Source organism: Caretta caretta, chromosome 1 (genome assembly GCF_965140235.1).
Source record: "Caretta caretta isolate rCarCar2 chromosome 1, rCarCar1.hap1, whole genome shotgun sequence".
In the NCBI taxonomy this organism is placed as follows: Eukaryota; Metazoa; Chordata; order Testudines; family Cheloniidae; genus Caretta; species Caretta caretta.
The window spans coordinates 264105948-264125207 of record NC_134206.1 but is presented as its reverse complement, the minus strand read 5'-3'; the positions used below and the strand labels follow the sequence as shown (position 1 = coordinate 264125207).

The 19260-nt window shown below is 42.4% G+C and overlaps 1 protein-coding gene and 1 long non-coding RNA gene across 5 annotated transcripts in view; one reads left to right on the top strand and one right to left on the bottom strand.

The window, feature by feature from the left end:
• Positions 1-8913, top strand: part of IFT56 (intraflagellar transport 56) — an 83046-nt gene extending 74133 nt beyond the window's left edge. For all 3 annotated transcript variants that reach the window (XM_048835326.2, XM_048835327.2, XM_048835328.2), the window contains 3 exons: positions 1721-1827; positions 5538-5671; positions 7455-8913. In XM_048835326.2, the coding sequence (XP_048691283.1) occupies positions 1721-1827; positions 5538-5671; positions 7455-7566 (353 nt within the window). In that variant the 3' untranslated portion in view covers positions 7567-8913. The remainder of the gene's footprint in view (positions 1-1720; positions 1828-5537; positions 5672-7454) is intronic.
• LOC142070542 (uncharacterized) overlaps positions 1-19260 on the bottom strand; it is a 49632-nt gene that overhangs the window by 7464 nt on the left and 22908 nt on the right. Inside the window, exon 3 of one of the 2 annotated variants that reach the window (XR_012666395.1) lies at positions 16789-16883. The exons of the other annotated variant lie outside the window; for it this stretch is intronic. This is a non-coding gene — a long non-coding RNA (uncharacterized LOC142070542). Of the gene's footprint in view, positions 1-16788; positions 16884-19260 lie in introns of those variants that run through there. 2 annotated transcript variants of the gene reach the window in all.

The following is a 19260-nucleotide window of genomic DNA, read 5'->3' as shown; positions in this document are numbered from 1 at the left end:
CACGGAGGCAAGGACAGAGCTTTGTCACAATGCACAAATTGCTAGTTGTTACTAAATTATAACGACATTTTTTCCCCATAAGGAATCATGGTTTGTGAGGTTTTCAGTGCTCAGACATCTGGTCATCATATGTGCGACTAAGACCTGTGTCCTCTCTGCTGAGTGTGCTACTACCGAAGCTGAAGAAAGAAAAATCTAGTCTGGTGTCTCAGTTTCTGCCATACCAGGAGAGTCCAATAATTACCTGTTCTTATGTACTATCTCCAATGGTGGCCATTTCAGGATATTTCAGAACAGGATGTAACTTCCCCATAATGCACCTACTTGTACAATACTATACCATGTAGGTTGTGAAGGAAGGGTGGATTTCTTCCTGACTCCAGTCGGTGGACAGTTTGTGCCCGGACATATGAGAAGTTATTGTAATTTTTAATGTAGTTATCCCTAGATTATAGTTTTTCTTAGAATCAGATAGAGAGAGGTTGGTTGTGCAGAGTACGTTTCTAGTGCAGTGTGAGGGATTTATATTGGTATCTCTGATAAATGTCAAGAAATGATTGTTATTCCACTTGACTTCTGTATACATAATGCCAAGCATTCCCTCACCTTGAAGAGCACAAGAATTTTTCCCCATATTAATGACCAGTGCACAGAATGAATGTCTGGTGGAACTCTGAGAGGACATAGACACCTGATCTAAGGGGATTTTTTTCTCTTCATAATAAGAAAACATTGGGATATGCCTGGAATTAACAAGCCAAACTTTAGGTTAAATACTTTCTTACCTTCAGAGGGTCTGTTTGTGGAATTTTCTGTCTCTAAAAGTATTGGATGAAACTCTGTTACGGGGATTCATGAAAAAGTCTGTTCTGGCACTTGTGACTAGTTGTGTTATACCAGAGATGTTTCAGGTTAATGGCTGGTGGCAGTTCTTGCTCACATATGCACTGTTAAAATGACCACAAGATCTATGGAATCTATGGATCTATGGAATATGTGCACCTCATAGGGTGCACAATGGCAAGGATCTTGTGGATATTTTAATCTTTCTTTGGAGCAATGAAATGGAACTTAGAGCTATTGGTAGTATCTGAAACTAAAGAGGTTCATGTGTTGAGCTGTAGATAACCTTTTGGGTCTAAAACTCTGCTGACTTAGGTGGCTAGGACTTCTTTACTTTTGTAGTTAGTGTGTGCAAACTAAGATAATGAGAGCAATATAAACTTCAGCTTTAAAGCATAAAATGGGGATCAGGAATTGTTTCTTTCATGTATAGCATTGTATAACTAGCTACGTGTTATGGGATTTCTCTTGGGTTTTATTTCCATCCCCCTTTCCCTCATTCTGTTAAGCATTTGGTATTGTCTGTAGTCAGGGGCAGAATACCAGACTAGCTAGAGCAATGGACTGATCTAATGTGTCACCAGGCAGGATGCCACTAGATAGACCATTGAGTTCCAGCATAGTAAGTGCTGTATCTGTGAAATATAAATCTGACGTGGTGTAGATTTCATAACTCTTCTTTCTTATGTTTACAAACTGTAGCACTTTACCACCATCATTGATGTGGCTGAGGGGATGGTTAGCTTTCATTCAAACCCCATGTCTTTCAGTAGGGAGCAGGCACTTTGATGAAGGGGGTGATAAGATTACGAACATTTTAGTCCTGTTGTCACTATGGCATTTCTTCACCTTCTCCAACTTTCTATTCTCATTGTAGATATCATGAATAAGAAGCCTCGACTGGCCTGGGAGCTCTACTTGAAGATGGAAACCTCAGGGGAGTCCTTCAGTCTCTTGCAACTCATTGCAAATGACTGCTACAAGGTGAGTCTTCACTTTGAGGCCTGGTATCTAGTTTGTTAATTCTGTGGCCTTGCCTACACTCAGATGCCTTGTCTACAGCAGGCTCCTCTTCTTAAAATTCCTCACCATTGCTACCTTTAGTGAAGCTCCATAATGTATAGAGGCTGATAGAGATCTGTCAACGTTTAAACCAGCATGTCTTCTAGTTCGACTGGTGACTGGGCTACAGTAGGGCTAATCACAATTTTTATCTCTAGTAGGGTTTCAATGGTGGGAGCAATGGGAAATTTTAAGAGAAAAATCTAATATAGACACAACAAGAGGCTATACATTGGAGTTCTTTCTGGGACAGCAGATTCTGCCCTTCCAGCCCAGACTGTGAATCTTACAACCCCATCCCCCACAAACCCACTGCAGGGACCTGCTACAAGCTTCCCAAGATACACAAACAAAGGAACTCAAGCAGATCCATCATATCTGACCACAAGACTTTTACTGAAGGAATATTAGGTCTCTCAGAAACCATCCTCAAACCACTCACCGCACAAAGGCCCACCTTCCTCCAAGATGTTACTGACTTCCTCCAGAAACTCCATCATCAACATCCTCCCCGAGAACCCCATCCTTGCCACCATGGATGTCACGTTCCCTATACACCAACATTCCTCACCATGGCAGCATTGCTGCCTGTCTCAAATACTTACAAGATAATATATAACACTCAAAAATCCACCTGAACGCATCACCAAACTCATCAAATTCATCCTCACACATAGCAACTTCACATTTAACAAATACTTTCTCCAAATATTGGGAACAGCCATGAGTACTGAGATGGCCCCCCCAGTATGCCAACCTCTTCATGGGCCACCTCGAGGAAAATTTTTGGAAAAATGCACCACAAAACCAATGACATACATGAGGTACATCAGTGAAGTTTTCTTCCTCTGGACAGATGACCTCAGTTCCTTCAGATTTCCACCACAACTTCAACTACAACTGCCCATCCATCATACTCCCTAGAAAACACTCACACCAGTTTCAACTTCCTGGATACCACAGTCAGCTTCAGCAATGAGATCCTACAAATGACTGTATGCAAGAAATCCACAGATCACTACACTTACCTCCTCAGCTCTTGCAACCACCCCAGACACACGAAGAAATTTGTTATCAACAGCCAGGCATTTAATCACACTCAAAACTGCATTCACTAAACAAGGACACTCCACCAGAGAAATAGATCACAGTGTGGAATGGGCCATTTAGATATCCCAGGAGAACCTGCTTCAACAGAAGGTGGGAAAACCCACATACGGGGTGTCATAAAACAATTATAACCCATACATGATGGGGACCACATTCTGAAAGAAATCTTTCCTGAACCCCCTATTCTGGCTTTCAAATAACCCCCCAGCCTCATTAAGCTCATCATCAGAAGGAAGCTTCCCAAAGACCAGGACCCCACCAATTTAAAGTGGCACCAGGTTCTGCCAGAACAACAGATGCAAAACCTGCAGACATACCTCCATTGCTACATTGATCAGTACCCCCACACAACAAACCTTTCAAGATCCATGGGTCCTACAGATGCCTAGCACAACATGTGTACCTCATCTAGGGTATCATATGCCGCACTAACAACTATGTGGGTGAAACCAGACAATCACTGCACTTTTAAGTGAGCTCTCACAGGAAAATGATATAAGACAAAAACATCATCACCCCTGGCAAACACTTTTCACACAATGATCACTCCATATCTGATGTCACAATCCTCATCCTCAAAGGAAACCTTCACAACAGCTTCAAAAGAGGAGCTTGGGAATTTAAATAACTCTGCTAGACACTACAAATCATGGGCTAAACTGAGACAGTGGTTTTATGGCTCATTATGATTACCTATGCACCCTACTGCCTGCTAACCCTTAATTGTCCACTTCCTTCTAAGAGGTCTCCTACAGCATGTGTAAACCCCTTAATGCTTAACAGTCTGTCCCAACTTGTATTGAGTTCATATGGTTCACTTACTTTCCACAGACCAGAAGAAGAGCTCTGTGAAGTTCAAAAGCTTGTCCCTTCCATCAACAGAAGTTGGTTCAGTAAAAGGTTTTACCTTACCTACCTTGTCAGTCTTAGCACAGATGCTCTGGTGTTTGTTTTTCCACCTTCAAAAGTAGGTACAATAAACTAAGAGATGAGATCAACGTCTTCAGCCTCTAGCACTGGGATTCTTGCCCACTCCTTTAGATTGAGAAACAGGCCATGAAAGATTTCAAAAGCACATTGATAATTGTCCTGTGATAATGTAGCAATGCATTGCTGGAAATTGTCTTTCTCCCAGGACTGTGTGCACATGTGTTTAAACTTTTTTCACTCTTATGAGAACAAATATGAAGCTAAATGCTTCTGTGATTAGATACCCTTTGAGGGAATTGAGGCTATGTTTCCTGATTAATTTCCCACGGGTCCTCCCCACTAAAATCAAGGCCGTGTCTAGACCAGGATTTAAAGGTAGGTTGTTAGCATGTGTTTGCTAACACAGGCTAACTAATATGTTTTAGAAGTCTAGTGTAGACAAGGGAGCATATACTTGAATGTGTGCTAAACTGTCCTAGGCTTTAACTTGACCAACTAGCATATATTAAAATATACACTGCCTTATGTACCGTAGACTTTTAAAACATGTTAGCACATTACACCTTTTAAACCCCACCTAAGAAAAGGCCCAAGAGAAGAAATGAGTGTTCCCCATCTGTACTTATCCAGGTGCCCCATGACCTATCCTGCAAGTAGATAACTAAGGTGGACTAGTTGGGTGTACACATGATATTCCTGTAGGTTCAGGAAAGCTCAGAATTGCAACTCTTCTGCATTTGATTTTTCTTCTACTTTTATAGAGAGGGGTAAAAATTAGTTCTGAATTAATACCCCAGCAGCCTTCAGAGCTGTCTTTATGACCATATCTAGACTAGGAAAATCCATCATGTTTTAAAACTTGGATAAACTTATTTTAACTAACATGCTTTTAAACAGGAGTTTGCACCTAGGGTATACAGGGAAGGTCATGCATAAAGACTAGGGCTAGTTGGAAAAAAAAATTGAAATTGACAAAAATAAGGGGATTAGAGACAAGGTGGGTGAGGTAATGTCTTTCATTGGACCAACTTCTGTTGGTGAGAGAGACAAACTTTTGAATTTACACAGAACTCTTCTTCAGGTCGACGACGCTGTGTAAGCCTTAAAGTTTCTCTCTCACCAACAGAAGTTGGTCCAATAAAATATATTACTTCATCCCCCTTATCTCTCTAATATCCTGGAATCAACATGGCTACAACATTACATACAAAAATAAAGGGATGCCATTTTTGACTAGCTCTATTAACTCATGTTAGTTGAATGTGGTTTACCTAGTGGGGAGTCTAGAGTTGATCATGACCAGTTAATAAAGGCCACAACTTGGCCTGTCTATACTAGATTCAAAGTCCTGTTTAAAATCACGCTAGATAAAACATCATCTATTTTCCTAGTCTGTACATAGCCTATGTGGAATTGGAATGTACCTGTTCTAGTTAGACTACCTGGGAAGAACAGGAAAATGCATGCTATTCCTATGACTTGTTCACACCAGACAAACAGCATCAGAACCAGCCCGTAACTTTGGATCTCATTCTGTATGGGCAGTCTTGTGACCTGAAATGTGTAATGTTTTTTTTTTTCTTCCTACACAGATGGGCCAGTTTTACTATTCAGCCAAAGCCTTTGATGTTCTGGAGAGACTGGACCCTAATCCTGAATACTGGGAAGGCAAGAGGGGTGCCTGTGTGGGCATCTTCCAAATGATCTTAGCTGGCCGAGAACCCAAGTACGTACCGTTGCTGTGTATGAACTTCTCTCGTTAGTCTTCCGTTCCCAGCTAGCTGTAGCTAGAACCACACTGACAGCTGCTTTTGTGAAGAGATGCATGACATCAGGAACAGATGTCCCCTAACCCTCCATTTTTTTTTTGTCTTTTGAAAGAGACCTGTGCTGCCCCACTAGTTGCACACTCAATAACCATTTTTGGTCTCTATCTTCCAGCCCAACAGGGACAGGATATGTTGTGGAGGATAGTCCATCAGCTAGTGCTCTGCAATGCAGGGATCCCAAATAGGTTGCTGGTCATTGTTCTTGTAGTAACTAAACTACAGACGCAGCATGCTTATTCCCTAAAGGCAGGGAGGGAGGACCTCATTTCACTGATATGGGAGAGGTACTGATGGCTTGTGGATGGAAGTCTATCCACTCCTCCTTGGTCTTGGAATTTCAAGGATGGCAGAATTAAAATAGGTGGATGGTTACTCACAACTCCAGAAAGGACGAAGAACATATTTCTGAATGATAAATGAATGTTTTTAGTGAAGGCCCAATCTCTATTTCTGCAAATTTTGTTCAGTCCAAGCTTAGCTTGGATATTGGTTTGATTAAACCTCCAAGAGAAAATAGGAAATGGTCCTTCCCATTGATTTGATAGATTGTTTTGCTTTTGGTCTACCTCACTGGATAGGGGAATGGGGGAGGATAGAGGGGATGCCTTCTGTTCCTGTTCTGCAGTAAAAAGTCTACTGTGCTGCTGGGTGACCAAGCTCTGCAAGCAGTGGCATTAACTAATGCACCGTCCAATTTTCCCTCTGGCAGAGTTCCTCTACGTTTCGGTTAAGATTCATATAATCTCTAGAATTCTTATTTTTCCCCCCATTTGGGACCACACAGAAGAGGAGTTGCAGTTGCTTTCTTAAATGCATACCTTTCAAGAAAACAGGAGCACCCATAGCCCTCACATCTGTTACTGTCTCCCTTGTCTGCCTTCCATTTTCTAACAGTGCCCCTTACTAAGGTAGTGCAGATACACTAGTCCACCTCAATCTCTGAACTGGAATTGAGTTAATCCTTCCACAAAATCTGAATTCTGCATGGAGATGGCAGACATCTGAGAAACAAACTGATATACTTATTATGTCAGGTCTTGTTCCCCCTAAATGCAAACCACCTCAATCTATGAATTAATTCATCAGATATCTCTAGCTAAACAAGATTTGATCTGGTTAGTAGTTGAATGGGAACCCTCCAAGGAAAACATAGGGTATTTCAGGGAGTGATGTTCTGAAGGAAGCACTCTTCTTTCTTAGTAATCAAAAATACATAATGCTTCATGTGGTCAAAACGCATTGACTAATTAGTGCTGAGTGGTGCGCCAGTGTTGAAATAGGGGTTGCTGTGCTGTTGAAGTTGTCTGTCAGATGGCCTGAAAAACTGAAGCTCTAACAATTTGCCGTTAAATGTCTTGTGGCATTTTTTTGCAAGAGTAGGAATGTTAATTTTTATATCCTGGCAAGCTACAATATGAATAATAATTTTTTGCTGATTTGGAATTTCCCTTCTAGTTGCAACTAGATACAGTATTCTTTATTTCTTGACTCATACAATTGTGTAGGTTTACTGTGGTGTTTATTAGCTGTCACCTTCCTCCTCAGTTGTAGGTGAAGTAGATTGCATACCTAGAGTCTGTGCTTTGCAATCCTTCAAATGTAAAGATGCACCAAAATTTCAGCTGTTTCTAGCCAAGTGATCGTCACCCTGCTTTAAACCTTTGTCTTCTGTCTTCTCAGAGAGACACTGCGGGAAGTGTTACATCTCCTAAGGAGCACTGGTAACCCTCAGGTAGAGTATATCATCCGCATCATGAAGAAGTGGGCCAAAGAAAACAGAGTGGCTGTCTAAGACAGTACCACCAAGAAAACCAGGTCAGATGCCATCTTTTTGTGCATAGCTGGAGGGCATGGAACCTAGCCCCTCCCCTTCATTCACCCTCCCCCCCCATCTTCCTTGTAGTCTTCATTTGTCGCTGGCCTATCATCAAACATTAAAGAGACTGCCAAACTCTCAAATGGAGCAAAAAGAGTACTGCAGTTGGACTGCACAAAATTTCCATGACTTTGATATGAAGGATTTCTTTTGGACAGAAGGGATTTGAATTCCATGCTCTTCCCACCCAGATCCGAGTGGCATTTTTTCTGTTCTACATCAATCCCAGTGTCTAGTTCAAGGGTTCTCAACCTTTTTCATACTTTGATTCCAATGTTCAGCAACTCAAACTGCCCCTCACAGGCACTCCAAACTCCTTTGCACCAGCTCCCACAGTACTGCATAAGATGTACTGTGGCAATTTGAGAGGTTTATATTTTAAAATAGTTCTTCTGGCCTCCAAAGAAGAATCATCTTTAAAGTAACTCAGCAAATCTGCTTCAGCACAAGAGTGGTGATGGCAAATGGAAGAAGGATTGTGTTATCTTAGTGATTAATTTACCATTAACAGTTAACATGTTTTTAATATTCCTGGCCTACTTCAGGGTGGAACACACCACATCCTGAGCAACATCCATTTTGAGATGGATCCTGCTGATCAATTTATAACCTCTTTATCTCTTTCCTTTTTGTCCAAAAGGATTTGTTGTCCCTTGGCCAAAGTCAGATTAATTCTGAACATGAAGCTAATCAACCACGAATGCAGGGCCCCAGAATTGCTTACTTATTTTCAAGGAAGATAGTTACAAGATATGGGGGATTGCTTTTCAAAGCATGAGGTTCTCATTGGCTGAGCTCTTTCTTGCTATAGAACCTGATCCTGCAAATATTTGTGCATGTTAGTAAATTTGCTCATGTGCGTTGTCCCACCAGTTTACCTCTCGCATCAATAAAGTTATTCATGTATTTTTACAGGATCAGACCCTTCGCCAGTCACTACCTTAGACAGCAATGTATCATGTGTTTGCTTGACAGTTTTGCCCAGCAAATACTCTGCTGTGTTTCAAGGTGGTCTGGAAAGGGAACTGGGGAGAATCCTTTTCAGAATAGACCACTTAATCCTAAAGGAGATGAAATTCTAAGAAAATGCACAATGGATATGATATAGAAATTAATTGTAGGGCTTACAGTACATAATATCTGTACATTATTTGTGAAGGAAAAATTACTTAACTTACAAAGTATTTTTGTACCTTGTGACAAGCTATTTCATTGAACACTATGATGTCTGTACCTTGATTAAAGCTTATATTTGGATTTTCAGTCTAACTTCTTGCTTGGCTTTGTTGCCTCATTATGATGAGGCTGGCAATTGAGATGGCAAATTTATTTCACTGCAGCGGTGGGTGAATGTGTGATTGACTGACTGCCAAATCAGCATTTCATGGTCCGATGAAGATGAACCATGTTAAAGCAGACTGGCCCAATAGCCTATGTACTGACCTTTGATGTTAGATCCTGAAATGAAGGTGGCTGGATAACCCTTATATTTGTAAGTGGTTTGGTTTGGTTTTTCTTACTCCAGAAGAGATTCTGAATTCTCCCCAGCTTCTAAGGAGTAGGCGCCTAACTCTGGGGAAATCACTAGGCCTCTCTGCTGGAGCTCAGGAACTTCAGTTACCTTTTATCATCTCACTGCAGCAGAGACAAAGGTGTTCCTCCAGCATGGCCAAGTCTTCAAACAAGAACTTCCACCTGTATCACTTCCACTTCCACCAATGTAATGTCTGGCATGATTTGATAGGCTGTAGGCCACTTGTTTTATATGAAAAAAAGGAAAGATTCCATTTTAAGGAGCCCACCATGATAGTGATGGGAATAAGGTCCTCAAACCGTGACAGGAATAAGGGTAGGGTCACCATGTTGCAAAAAGAGACCACATAATGGGTCATAAATGCTGTCATTAAAGACAGTTACATAAAACATTCCATTTGTAAGAGGCATTTTTATTTTCCTTTCCAGTTTAATTAACTTGGAAACAGATTGGAATGGCTGCTGTGAGCCTTGGTTAAAGCTACAGAAAAATCAATGTGGTGGCTTTGTGACAGATGTTAAATGCAGCTAATTATTCTATTCACTGATGCTTAACCAGCAGGAAAGCCCGATAGCCTCTAGATCCATTGCAAATCATGTAACAGGGTGGGGGAATCTTCCCCAGCAATAAATTTTAAGGCACTGCAGGCTGGTAGACAACAATCATAAAATCGTAGGACTGAAAGAGACCTTGAGAGGTCTTCTAGTCTACACCCTACATTCAAGTCAGGACTAAGTATTATCTAGACCATCCCTGACAGGTGTTTGTCTAAATCTCCAATGATGGAGATGCCACAACCTCCTCAGCAATTTATTCCAGTGCTTAACTATCCTGACAGGAAGTTTTTCCTAACGTCCAACCTAAACCTCCCGTGCTGCAATTTAACTCCATTGCTTCTTGTCCTATCCTCAGAGGTTAACAAGAACAATTTTTCTCCCTCTTCCTTGTAACAACCTTTTATGTACTTGAAAACTATATCATGTCTCCCCTCAGTCTTCTCTTCTCCAGACTAAACAAACCCAATTTTTTCAATCTTTCCACATAGATCGAGTTTTCTAGCCCTTTAATCATTTTTGTTGCTCTCCTCTGGACTTTCTCCAGTTCGTCCACATTTTTCCTGCAATGTAGCACCTAGAACTGGATGCAATACTCCAGCTGAGGCCTTATGAGCGAGGAGTAGAGTGGAAGAATTACTTCTCATGTCTTGCTTACAACACTCCTGCTAATACATCCTTGAATGATGTTTGCTTTTTTGGCAACAGCGTTACACTGTTGACTCATATTTAGCTTATGATCCACTATGACCCCCAGATTCATTTCAGCAGTATAGCGGTCAGCAGGTTTCCGGTATAGGGTGGTGTTTACGTGACCATCGCTTATTAGCACTGTAGTGTCCAGGAAGTGGATCTCTTGTGTGGACTGGTCCAGGCTGAGGTTGATGGTGGGATGGAAATTGTTGAAATCATGGTGGAATTCCACAAGGGCTTCTTTTCCATGGGTCCAGATGATGAAGATGTCATCAATGTAGCACAAGTAGAGTAGGCGCATTAGGGGACGAGAGCTGAGGAAGCGTTGTTCTAAGTCAGCCATAAAAATGTTGGCATACTGTGGGGCCATGCGGGTACCCATAGCAGTGCCGTTGACTTCAAGGTATACATTGTCCCCAAATGTGAAACAGTTATGGGTGAGGACAAAGTCACAAAGTTCAGCCACCAGGTTTGCTGTGACATTATCGGGGCTACTGTTCCTGATGGTTTGTAGTCCATCTTTGTGTGGAATGTTGGTGTAGAGGGCTTCTACATCCATAGTGGCTAGGATGGTGTTTTCAGGAAGATCACTGCTGGATTGTAGTTTCCTCAGGAAGTCAGTGGTGTCTCAAAGATAGCTAGGAGTGCTGGTAGCATAGGGCCTGAGGAGGGAATCTACATAGCCAGACAATCCTGCTGTCAGGGTGCCAATGCCTGAGTTGATGGGGCGTCCAGGATTTCCACACAACAAAAACACTAACCCAGGAACCTATCCTTGCAACAAAGCCAATTGCCAACTGCGTCCACATACCTATTCAGGGGACACCATCATAGGGCCTAATCACCTCAGCCACAAGATCAGAGGCTTGTTCACCTGCACGTTTACCAATGTGACATATGCCATCATGTGCCAGCAATGCCCCTCTGCCATGTACATTGGCCAGTCTCTATGTAAAAGAATAAATGGACACAAATCAGACGTCAAGAATTATAACATTCAAAAACCAGTCGGAGAACACTTCAATCTCTCTGGTCACTTGATTACACACCTAAAAGTCGCAATATTACAACAAAAAAACTTCAAAAACAGACTCCAACGAGAGACTGCTGAATTGGAATTAATTTGCAAACTGGACACCATTAAATTAGGCTTGAATAAAGACTGGGAATGGATGTGTCAGTACACAAAGTAAAACTATTTCCTCATGTTTATTTTTCCCCCCTACTGTTCCTCACACGTTCTTGTCAACTGCTGGAAATGGCCCATCTTGATTATCACTACAAAAGGTTTTTTTTTTCTCTCCTGCTGGTAATAGCTCACCTTAACTGATCACTCTTGTTATAGTGTGCATGGTAACACCCATTGTTTCATTTTCTCTGTGTATATAAAATCATCCTACTGTATTTTCCACTGCATGCATCCGATGAAGTGGGCTGTAGCCCACGAAAGCTTATGCTCAAATAAATTTGTTACTCTAAGGTGCCACAAGTACTCCTGTTCTTTTTACCTTAAAGACTCATTCTAAATCCTAACCTTTCAGACTAAGCAAAATTTGAATCAAATAGTTTTTCTCACCCCACTGGATGTCACAGGCAGGTTACAGTTCCTAATACACAGGCTGAATTTTCTTCTCAGTCTTGGACCAATCTCCCCTGTTCAAAGTCTTTGTGTTCCCAGCATTCTTCTTGCCTTCAGAGTAGGTGGGGGAGGAAAGAGATGGTCTCATGATGCCACTGGCCCTTAATTTATACTCTTGATTCATGTCCCAGGAAAGACACTGGCCCAGACATGTCCTGGTGTGTCTTGCTGAGTCACAGAGTTGAGCAACCTTCATTGTGTGGTGCTTACGCAACTGTCTCTTACAGAACTGTAATTCTCTTGTTTACAATTCTCCTGCTGTTCAATGGCTCGTGGTGGTCGCTTAACTCCCATTTGGGGGTGGGTCACCCCCTTGTTGCCACTGGAAAGCCAGCTGTGGTCATGTCCCAGACTCACAACATATTTCAGTAACAACTATATAGCAAAATCTCATAACTTCATACACAATTATATATATATATACACACACAGAGAACAATGAGTTTTAGCAGATCATGACCTTTCAGATGATGTCTTACAAGGCATGCTTTGAATGCAATATCACAACCATATACAGATGATGAATACCGAAGTTACTGGGTGCTGCTTTGAGGTACAGTGCATCACAGCCATAGTAGTTTTAAAAAAACCTTTACAAAAACATTTTTATAGATAGTTTCTTCTGTCCCGGAGTTTTACTTTACTGGAAGGATCTGCCCAGTTCTCCAGGTTTCAAACATTGCCTGTCATGCCGGGAGGCAATACAGGTGAGTGCCTTGGGGAATATCATATTTCCTAAAAGTGCAACTTCTGTCATTAAAATCTAGAGACAGAAAAAACAAGGAGATCAAACTTTGACCCCTTATGATGGAGACCTCACTGCATCCAGCGTTTGACCCAGGCCAGGAGACCACCCGCCACTCCCTGTATGCCAGTTTCTGAGTAAGTCCACTGAATCCAAGCCTCATTCCTCAAGGGTATTTAAGAGGAAGGTCCAAGATTCCTCTTGTATGACTCCCAAAGACCATCCTTTGAGTTCTCCGGGTAGGAATTCTACCTCGAAGAAGTCATGGTCTCCAATGACTCATCCATTTTAGCACTCATTGCTCTCCAACCTGGTTCCCACGAGACTGCTTGTTCCTCAAGTACCAAGTGCTGTCAGACCTAAAGACAGGCTCCAAGAGGTCATTGGTACTGGCAGTGGAGCCGAGGTAGCAAGAAGAGCTCTACTTCTTCTCGGTATCAAAAAGATCTTGAGATCTGTCCACTTGAGATCTGATCCACTTGAGATCTGTCTGGACTCCTCTCAGAGCATTGAGATTCATGGTACTGTCAACTTCCTCAGCCACTATTGCTTCAGCGCAGGCCATGGATGCAGTACTGACAACACTCTTGGTACGCAGAAGCTTCACTTTCCCCAAGAGTGCTGCATTCACTTGCTGTGTTCAAGATGCCCGACTCACCACTGCTCTGCTCTGACATATTCTCGGTACCACAGACTTCCAGATCTCTGGACATTTGCTTGGTACTGATGGTTTCATCTCATGCTTCTTCCAGTGCTCCACCGGTACAGAGTGATTTGGAAGAGGTGAATTCTGAAGATCTTGCCTCAGTCTTCCAAATATCTGTGCAGGGCTCTCCTCTCCATTCTTATAGAGACCCCTTTCCTGAGGTCTCTGAAGAGACTGGTGCCACTCGTGAGAGATTGCCACAACCACCATCTTGCTGGTATGAACACCCATGGCTATTTCCACCCATGTCATATGCACCGTCTCCTTGGCCTCCTTGGTCATACTGACCCTTGTGTAGCCTATCATCAGCAGTTTTCTAGCCCTCTAGCACCACCTGTCACAGTGATAGACAGCCTTCATCACCTTCCCTCTCTAGGAGACTGGAACCTCAGGAAGAAACCTTTGTGAAACAGAAAGCTAGAGCTGATGAAGATGTCTCTCCACTAGCCAACATCTCTTTTTCATCCCTGGATGAAGCAGTTATGCCAACTCCTCCATCCTTGGTAGATCATTTTAAACAGTTTCAGGAACTAGTCAAGAGAATTGTGGACTCTTTGCAGATCCTTCTTGAGGAGGTTAAAGAACCACATCATAAGCAGCTTGACGTCTTCCATACAGCTTAATCTACCCGCATTACCCGACCTGTTAACCTTTGCAAGGTCCAGCAGGGCCTTGTTATCTGGCACACCCTAGCCACAATTCTGCCCACATAGAAGAGAGTGGATAAGAAATACTATGTTCCATCTAAGGACTCAGAATTTGTATTTTCTCATCCCTCTCCTAACTCTTTGGTGGTTGATGTAGTTAACAAACATGGAAGGCACATCTTGGACACTCATGCTAATTCTACACCCTCTCACAAGGACCATAAGTGCCTTGACCTCTTTGGTAGACATTTGTATTTATCAGCTACTTTACAATTCAGAAACAGGCATTAATGGTGACAATACGATCATACAAGTTATACCTAGCTGAACTCTTTTATTGAGTACCTACCAGCTGAACATAGAGCGCAATTTCAGGCAATTATTGCAGAAGGACAGCTTCTCACTGGAACATCCTTGCAGGCTTCTCTAGACACTGCTGATGTTGCTGCCCATTCAGTCTCTACAGCAGTAGTTATGAGGAGGGACTCCTGGCTCCAGCTCTCAGGATTTACAAAGGAGGTCCAAAATATGGTTAAAAATCTACCTTTTGATAGTACTAAACTGTTCATAGACAGCACAGACAAATCTCTGTGTGTGTTAAAGGACCCTAGGGCCACTTTGTGTTCTCTCGGGGTCTATACACCTGCCCACAAGGGAAAGTTCAGTAAGTCCCAGACAGAGCAGAGATCCTGTCCTGCCCAATTGTCGAGCTCCCAGAGATCATATGATCCTCAACATAAGAGACAGAGGTTTCAGAGAAGAAAACCACCCACTTCTCAACCTTCAACCTCGCAGCCTTCCATCTCCAAGCACCAATTTTGATGGGTTGGTTGAGGTCTTGAGTTACCATCCCCATTCTTACTAGCTGCATCGATTCACCCGCCTTCCTCCCTTTGGCAACTGCCTTTACCACTTCTGGCGGGCTTGTGAGTCCATAACTATTGGCAAGTGGGTTTTAGAGATAATCTCCACAGGGTACTCCATCCATTCAACTTCTCTTCTGCCTGTGAGCCTCCCTACCCCATCCCTTTTCAGGGATCCCTCTCATGAGAACCTGCTACAACAAGAAATATATTCTCTCCTACTCTTGGAACTGTAGAATCAGTCCCATGCAGCACAGAAGAAAGGGATTTTATTCCAAAATAAGAATGGCAGTTGGAGACCTATCCTAGATTTAAGTATACTCAACACCTTTGTGAAGGCACAAAAATTCAAAATGGTGACACTTGCAGCAATAATTCTGTCACTAGACCAAGGAGATATATATTTCCATATAGTGATCCACCCATCTCACATAAACAATTCCTACATTTTACTGTCTGTCAGGATCATTTTCAGTACAGGGTGCTCCCTTTTGGCCTATCACCTGCTCCAAGGATCTTTTGGAAGGTTATGTGAGTGACAGTGGCACATCCCCTCAGAAAAGGAATTCTGGTGTTCCGTTATCTAGATGATTGGCTTCTGAAAGGTTGCTTCCTGGACATAACATCTGGGCAACTTCAGACGCCACAGACCTCTCTTTCAAATTGGGCCTACAATTAAACATTCAAAAATCCATGTTGACCATTCACTCCCTCCCGGTTCAAAAGTTAGAATTCACAAGAGCTCATCTCAGTTCAGTACCTCCCAATGCACAGATTCGTGGGTATATCCAACATAGCCAAATCAGCCCTCAATCTCTAGCCAAGAACTGTCTTCAGCCATTGGGGTACATGGCAGCTGGTATTTTCATTGTAGATCATGCAAAATTCTAAATGTGTTGCCTTCGGGGTGGCTCAGGACTGTTTACCAAACAGACGCAGTCTAAGTACACTACTTTCCATACCCATCTTCATAAAGGAATCTCTCAGTTGGTGGAAAGATCCTCACAATGTTCGTGCAGGAGTACCTTTCGCCTACCCTTCACCAATGGTTATTGTAACAATGGATGCACCTGTGCTGGGGCGGGGAATACCTCTGGACACTCACACGGCCCAGGGCAGGTGGATGCCTCAAGAGACCACTCTGCACATCAACCTCCTGGAACTCAGGGCTGTCAGATATGCCTGTTTCCAGTTTCTACGACTAATCAGGGGCAAACACATAAAGGTCATGATGGACAACATGTCATTCATGTTCTACATCAAACAACAAAGAGGGGCAAAATCCCCCTCTCTCTGCGCTGAGGCTATCAAGCTTGGATTGGTGCATACGCAATCAGATTGTCATCACAACATCTTATCTTCCAGGAGTTCAGAATGTGATTGCAGTTACAGTCAATAGGCACTTTTTTCAAGACCACGAGTTGGAAATAGATTCCATCATACTGCACCACATATTCCAGCAATGGGGCATCCCTCAAGTAGAGCTGTACGCCATGGTGATAAACAAGAAATGCATCTGGTTCTGCTCCAGAGGTGGCCTGGGTCATCGATCCTTGGGGGATGCCTTTCACCTTTAGTGGCTGTCGGGTCTATTATACGCATTCCCCCAACTTTTCTAATATCCAAAGTTCTCAAAATAAAAAAAGACAAGGCCGAGTTATTCTAATAGTTCTGATCTGGCCCAGACAGGCGTAGTTTCCTTACGTGATACAGCTGGCTGTTTACTCACCAATCACTTTCCAAGCCATTCCTCATCTCCTCTCCCAGAAAGGCGGGAAGATCCTTCACCCTAATCTCAGACTTCTTCCTCTCAAAGCATTGCTGCTCGATGATTCACGGGATTAAAAATAAACTGCTCAGAGGAAGTAAAAAGAATGCTATTACACAGCAGAAAACAGTCTACATGCTACACTTACTTCCAGAAATGGACAAAATATGTCTGCTGGTGTGACTTCAAACACATTCTACTAACAACCTCATCGCTGCCAGATATACTGGATTACACCCTAGAACTCAGGGCTCTTGTGGAGATCTGTTAGAGTCTACCTAATAGCCATCATGGCTTTCCATTCTCCAAAGAAAGATTATTCTGTATTTGCCCATCTAATGACAATGAGGTTTCTTAGGGGCTTTGGAAATCTCTTTCCACCAGTCAAGCATCCTACTCCAATTTGGGACCTCAGTCTGGTTCTTAAATTCACTACAAGATCACCATTTGACCAGAAGGCTTCCTGCTCACACACTCCATGTATGAAATGATGAAAATAGCATTTCTTGTAGTCATCACATTGGCTCAATGAGGTCAAATTGGGGAAATAGGGAACCTTATGGCATATCTCCCTTTCACAATATTTTTGAAGGACAAGGTCACATTATGACTATATTCCAAGTTTTTACCAAAAATATTTTCCAAGTTCCATATTAACCAACCAATTTATGTTCCAATCTTCCACCCTAAACCTTGTGTAGGTAAAGAAGAGGTGCTGTTATATACACTTGATGTCAGGAGAGCCCTGGCCTTCTATCTTGACAAGACTAAGCCTTTCAGAAAGGCTCCCAAATTATTTGGCTCAATCGCAGACAGATCAAGTGGGTCTGCAATCTCTAAACAGACTTTCCAAGTAGATATCTGACTGCATTTGTTCTTGCTACCAATCTTGTAATATTCAAGCATCCTTGTTCATATGAATTCACTCTGAGGTTTGTTTTCACCTCTGCAGCCTTTCTCAAAAATATTCCCATCACTGAAATATGGAGAGCCGTGACTTGTACTTTTATACATATGTTTGCTGAGCATTATGCAGTAACTCACAATTCTGCTTCTGATTCTGCATTTGGCTTGGTTTTACTTTCTTTTATACTGGACTCAACTCCGAAGTCCACTCCTCCTTAGAGGAAACCGCTCAGTAGTCACCTAGAGTGGAGCACCCATAGGGACACTACTTGAAGAAGAAATGATTACTCACCCTGTGCAGAAACTGTGGTTCTTTCAGATGTATGTCCCTATGGGTGCTCCACTATCCACCCTTCTTACCCTCTGCTTCCGAGTTCTCTGATGGAGCTTCACTGTAGAGAAGGAACTGAGGGCAAGTTCACCCACACAATGCTATATAACAGCATTACGGAGCATAAGACTGAGTAACACATATGCACAGGCCGAATAGACACTGCTATGAGAAATCTCCAATCAAAGGTGCAGAGGGCATAAGTGCACCTAGAGTGGAACATCCATAGGGATACACATCTTGAAGAACCACAGTTGCTCTACAGGGTGAGTAAACATTTCTTTGCTGCTGTTTGGTGTTTAATATTTCTAAGATTAAAAAAAAACAAAGGAAGTGGAGGGATGTAGAGAGGGAAAGAGCAGGGATATGAGGAATGGAGGAACAAAGAATGGGATGTAGGAGGGAAAAGGGGATAAGTCAAACACAAAATGGAAACTGATAGCTACAAAACACAGCCTAAACACTGAGAGGAGTTATTGTACAGCTAATGTAAAAGAGGAGAGACTGAAGCAGAAACACTTTCTTCTTCAATATCCAAAATACAAGAAAGTTCAAAAAAGATCTTTCAGATTATCAGGAGTCATAAATGACTTCATCAAACAGTGATGAGGCAAAACTGGAGAAAACGATAAATCACCTGAGGTATGGCTTCCCTCCCATTCCATTAATATCTTTGGGAAATCCATCAAGACAGAGCTTAAATCATCCTTATTGCACCCAGCTGGCTGAGACAGTTCTGGTTTACAGACCTAATGAAGCTTTCATCTCAACCGCCCATTAATACCTGCCCATTTCTGGACCTTCTAACACACCACAAGGACACTTTCAGACACCCTAATCTGGAACTACTGCAGCTCAGAGCCCCGTATTTGGATGGGCCTCAGATGTAGAGCACTTATGTTCCAGAATGGTGCAATCCACCCTTAACCAAAGCAGGAAAGACTCTACTAGAAGATGTTATTCAGCTAAATGGAGGAATTTCTCCTCTTGGGCTCAGCAAGGCCAGCTATCTCCAGAACGTGCTGGGATCCCTGCTGTCCTGGAATACCTATTTACCCTTAAGCCTTCAAGTCTCTCTTTTAGTTCTCTTTGGGTTCATTTAGCAGAAATCAATGCTTTTCATCCTCCTGTTGATAATCGCACAATCTTCTCTCATCCTGTCACAACTACATTTTTAAAGGGGGTCCTTAGATACTTTCAACCATGGGTGGAGTTTGCGTCCCA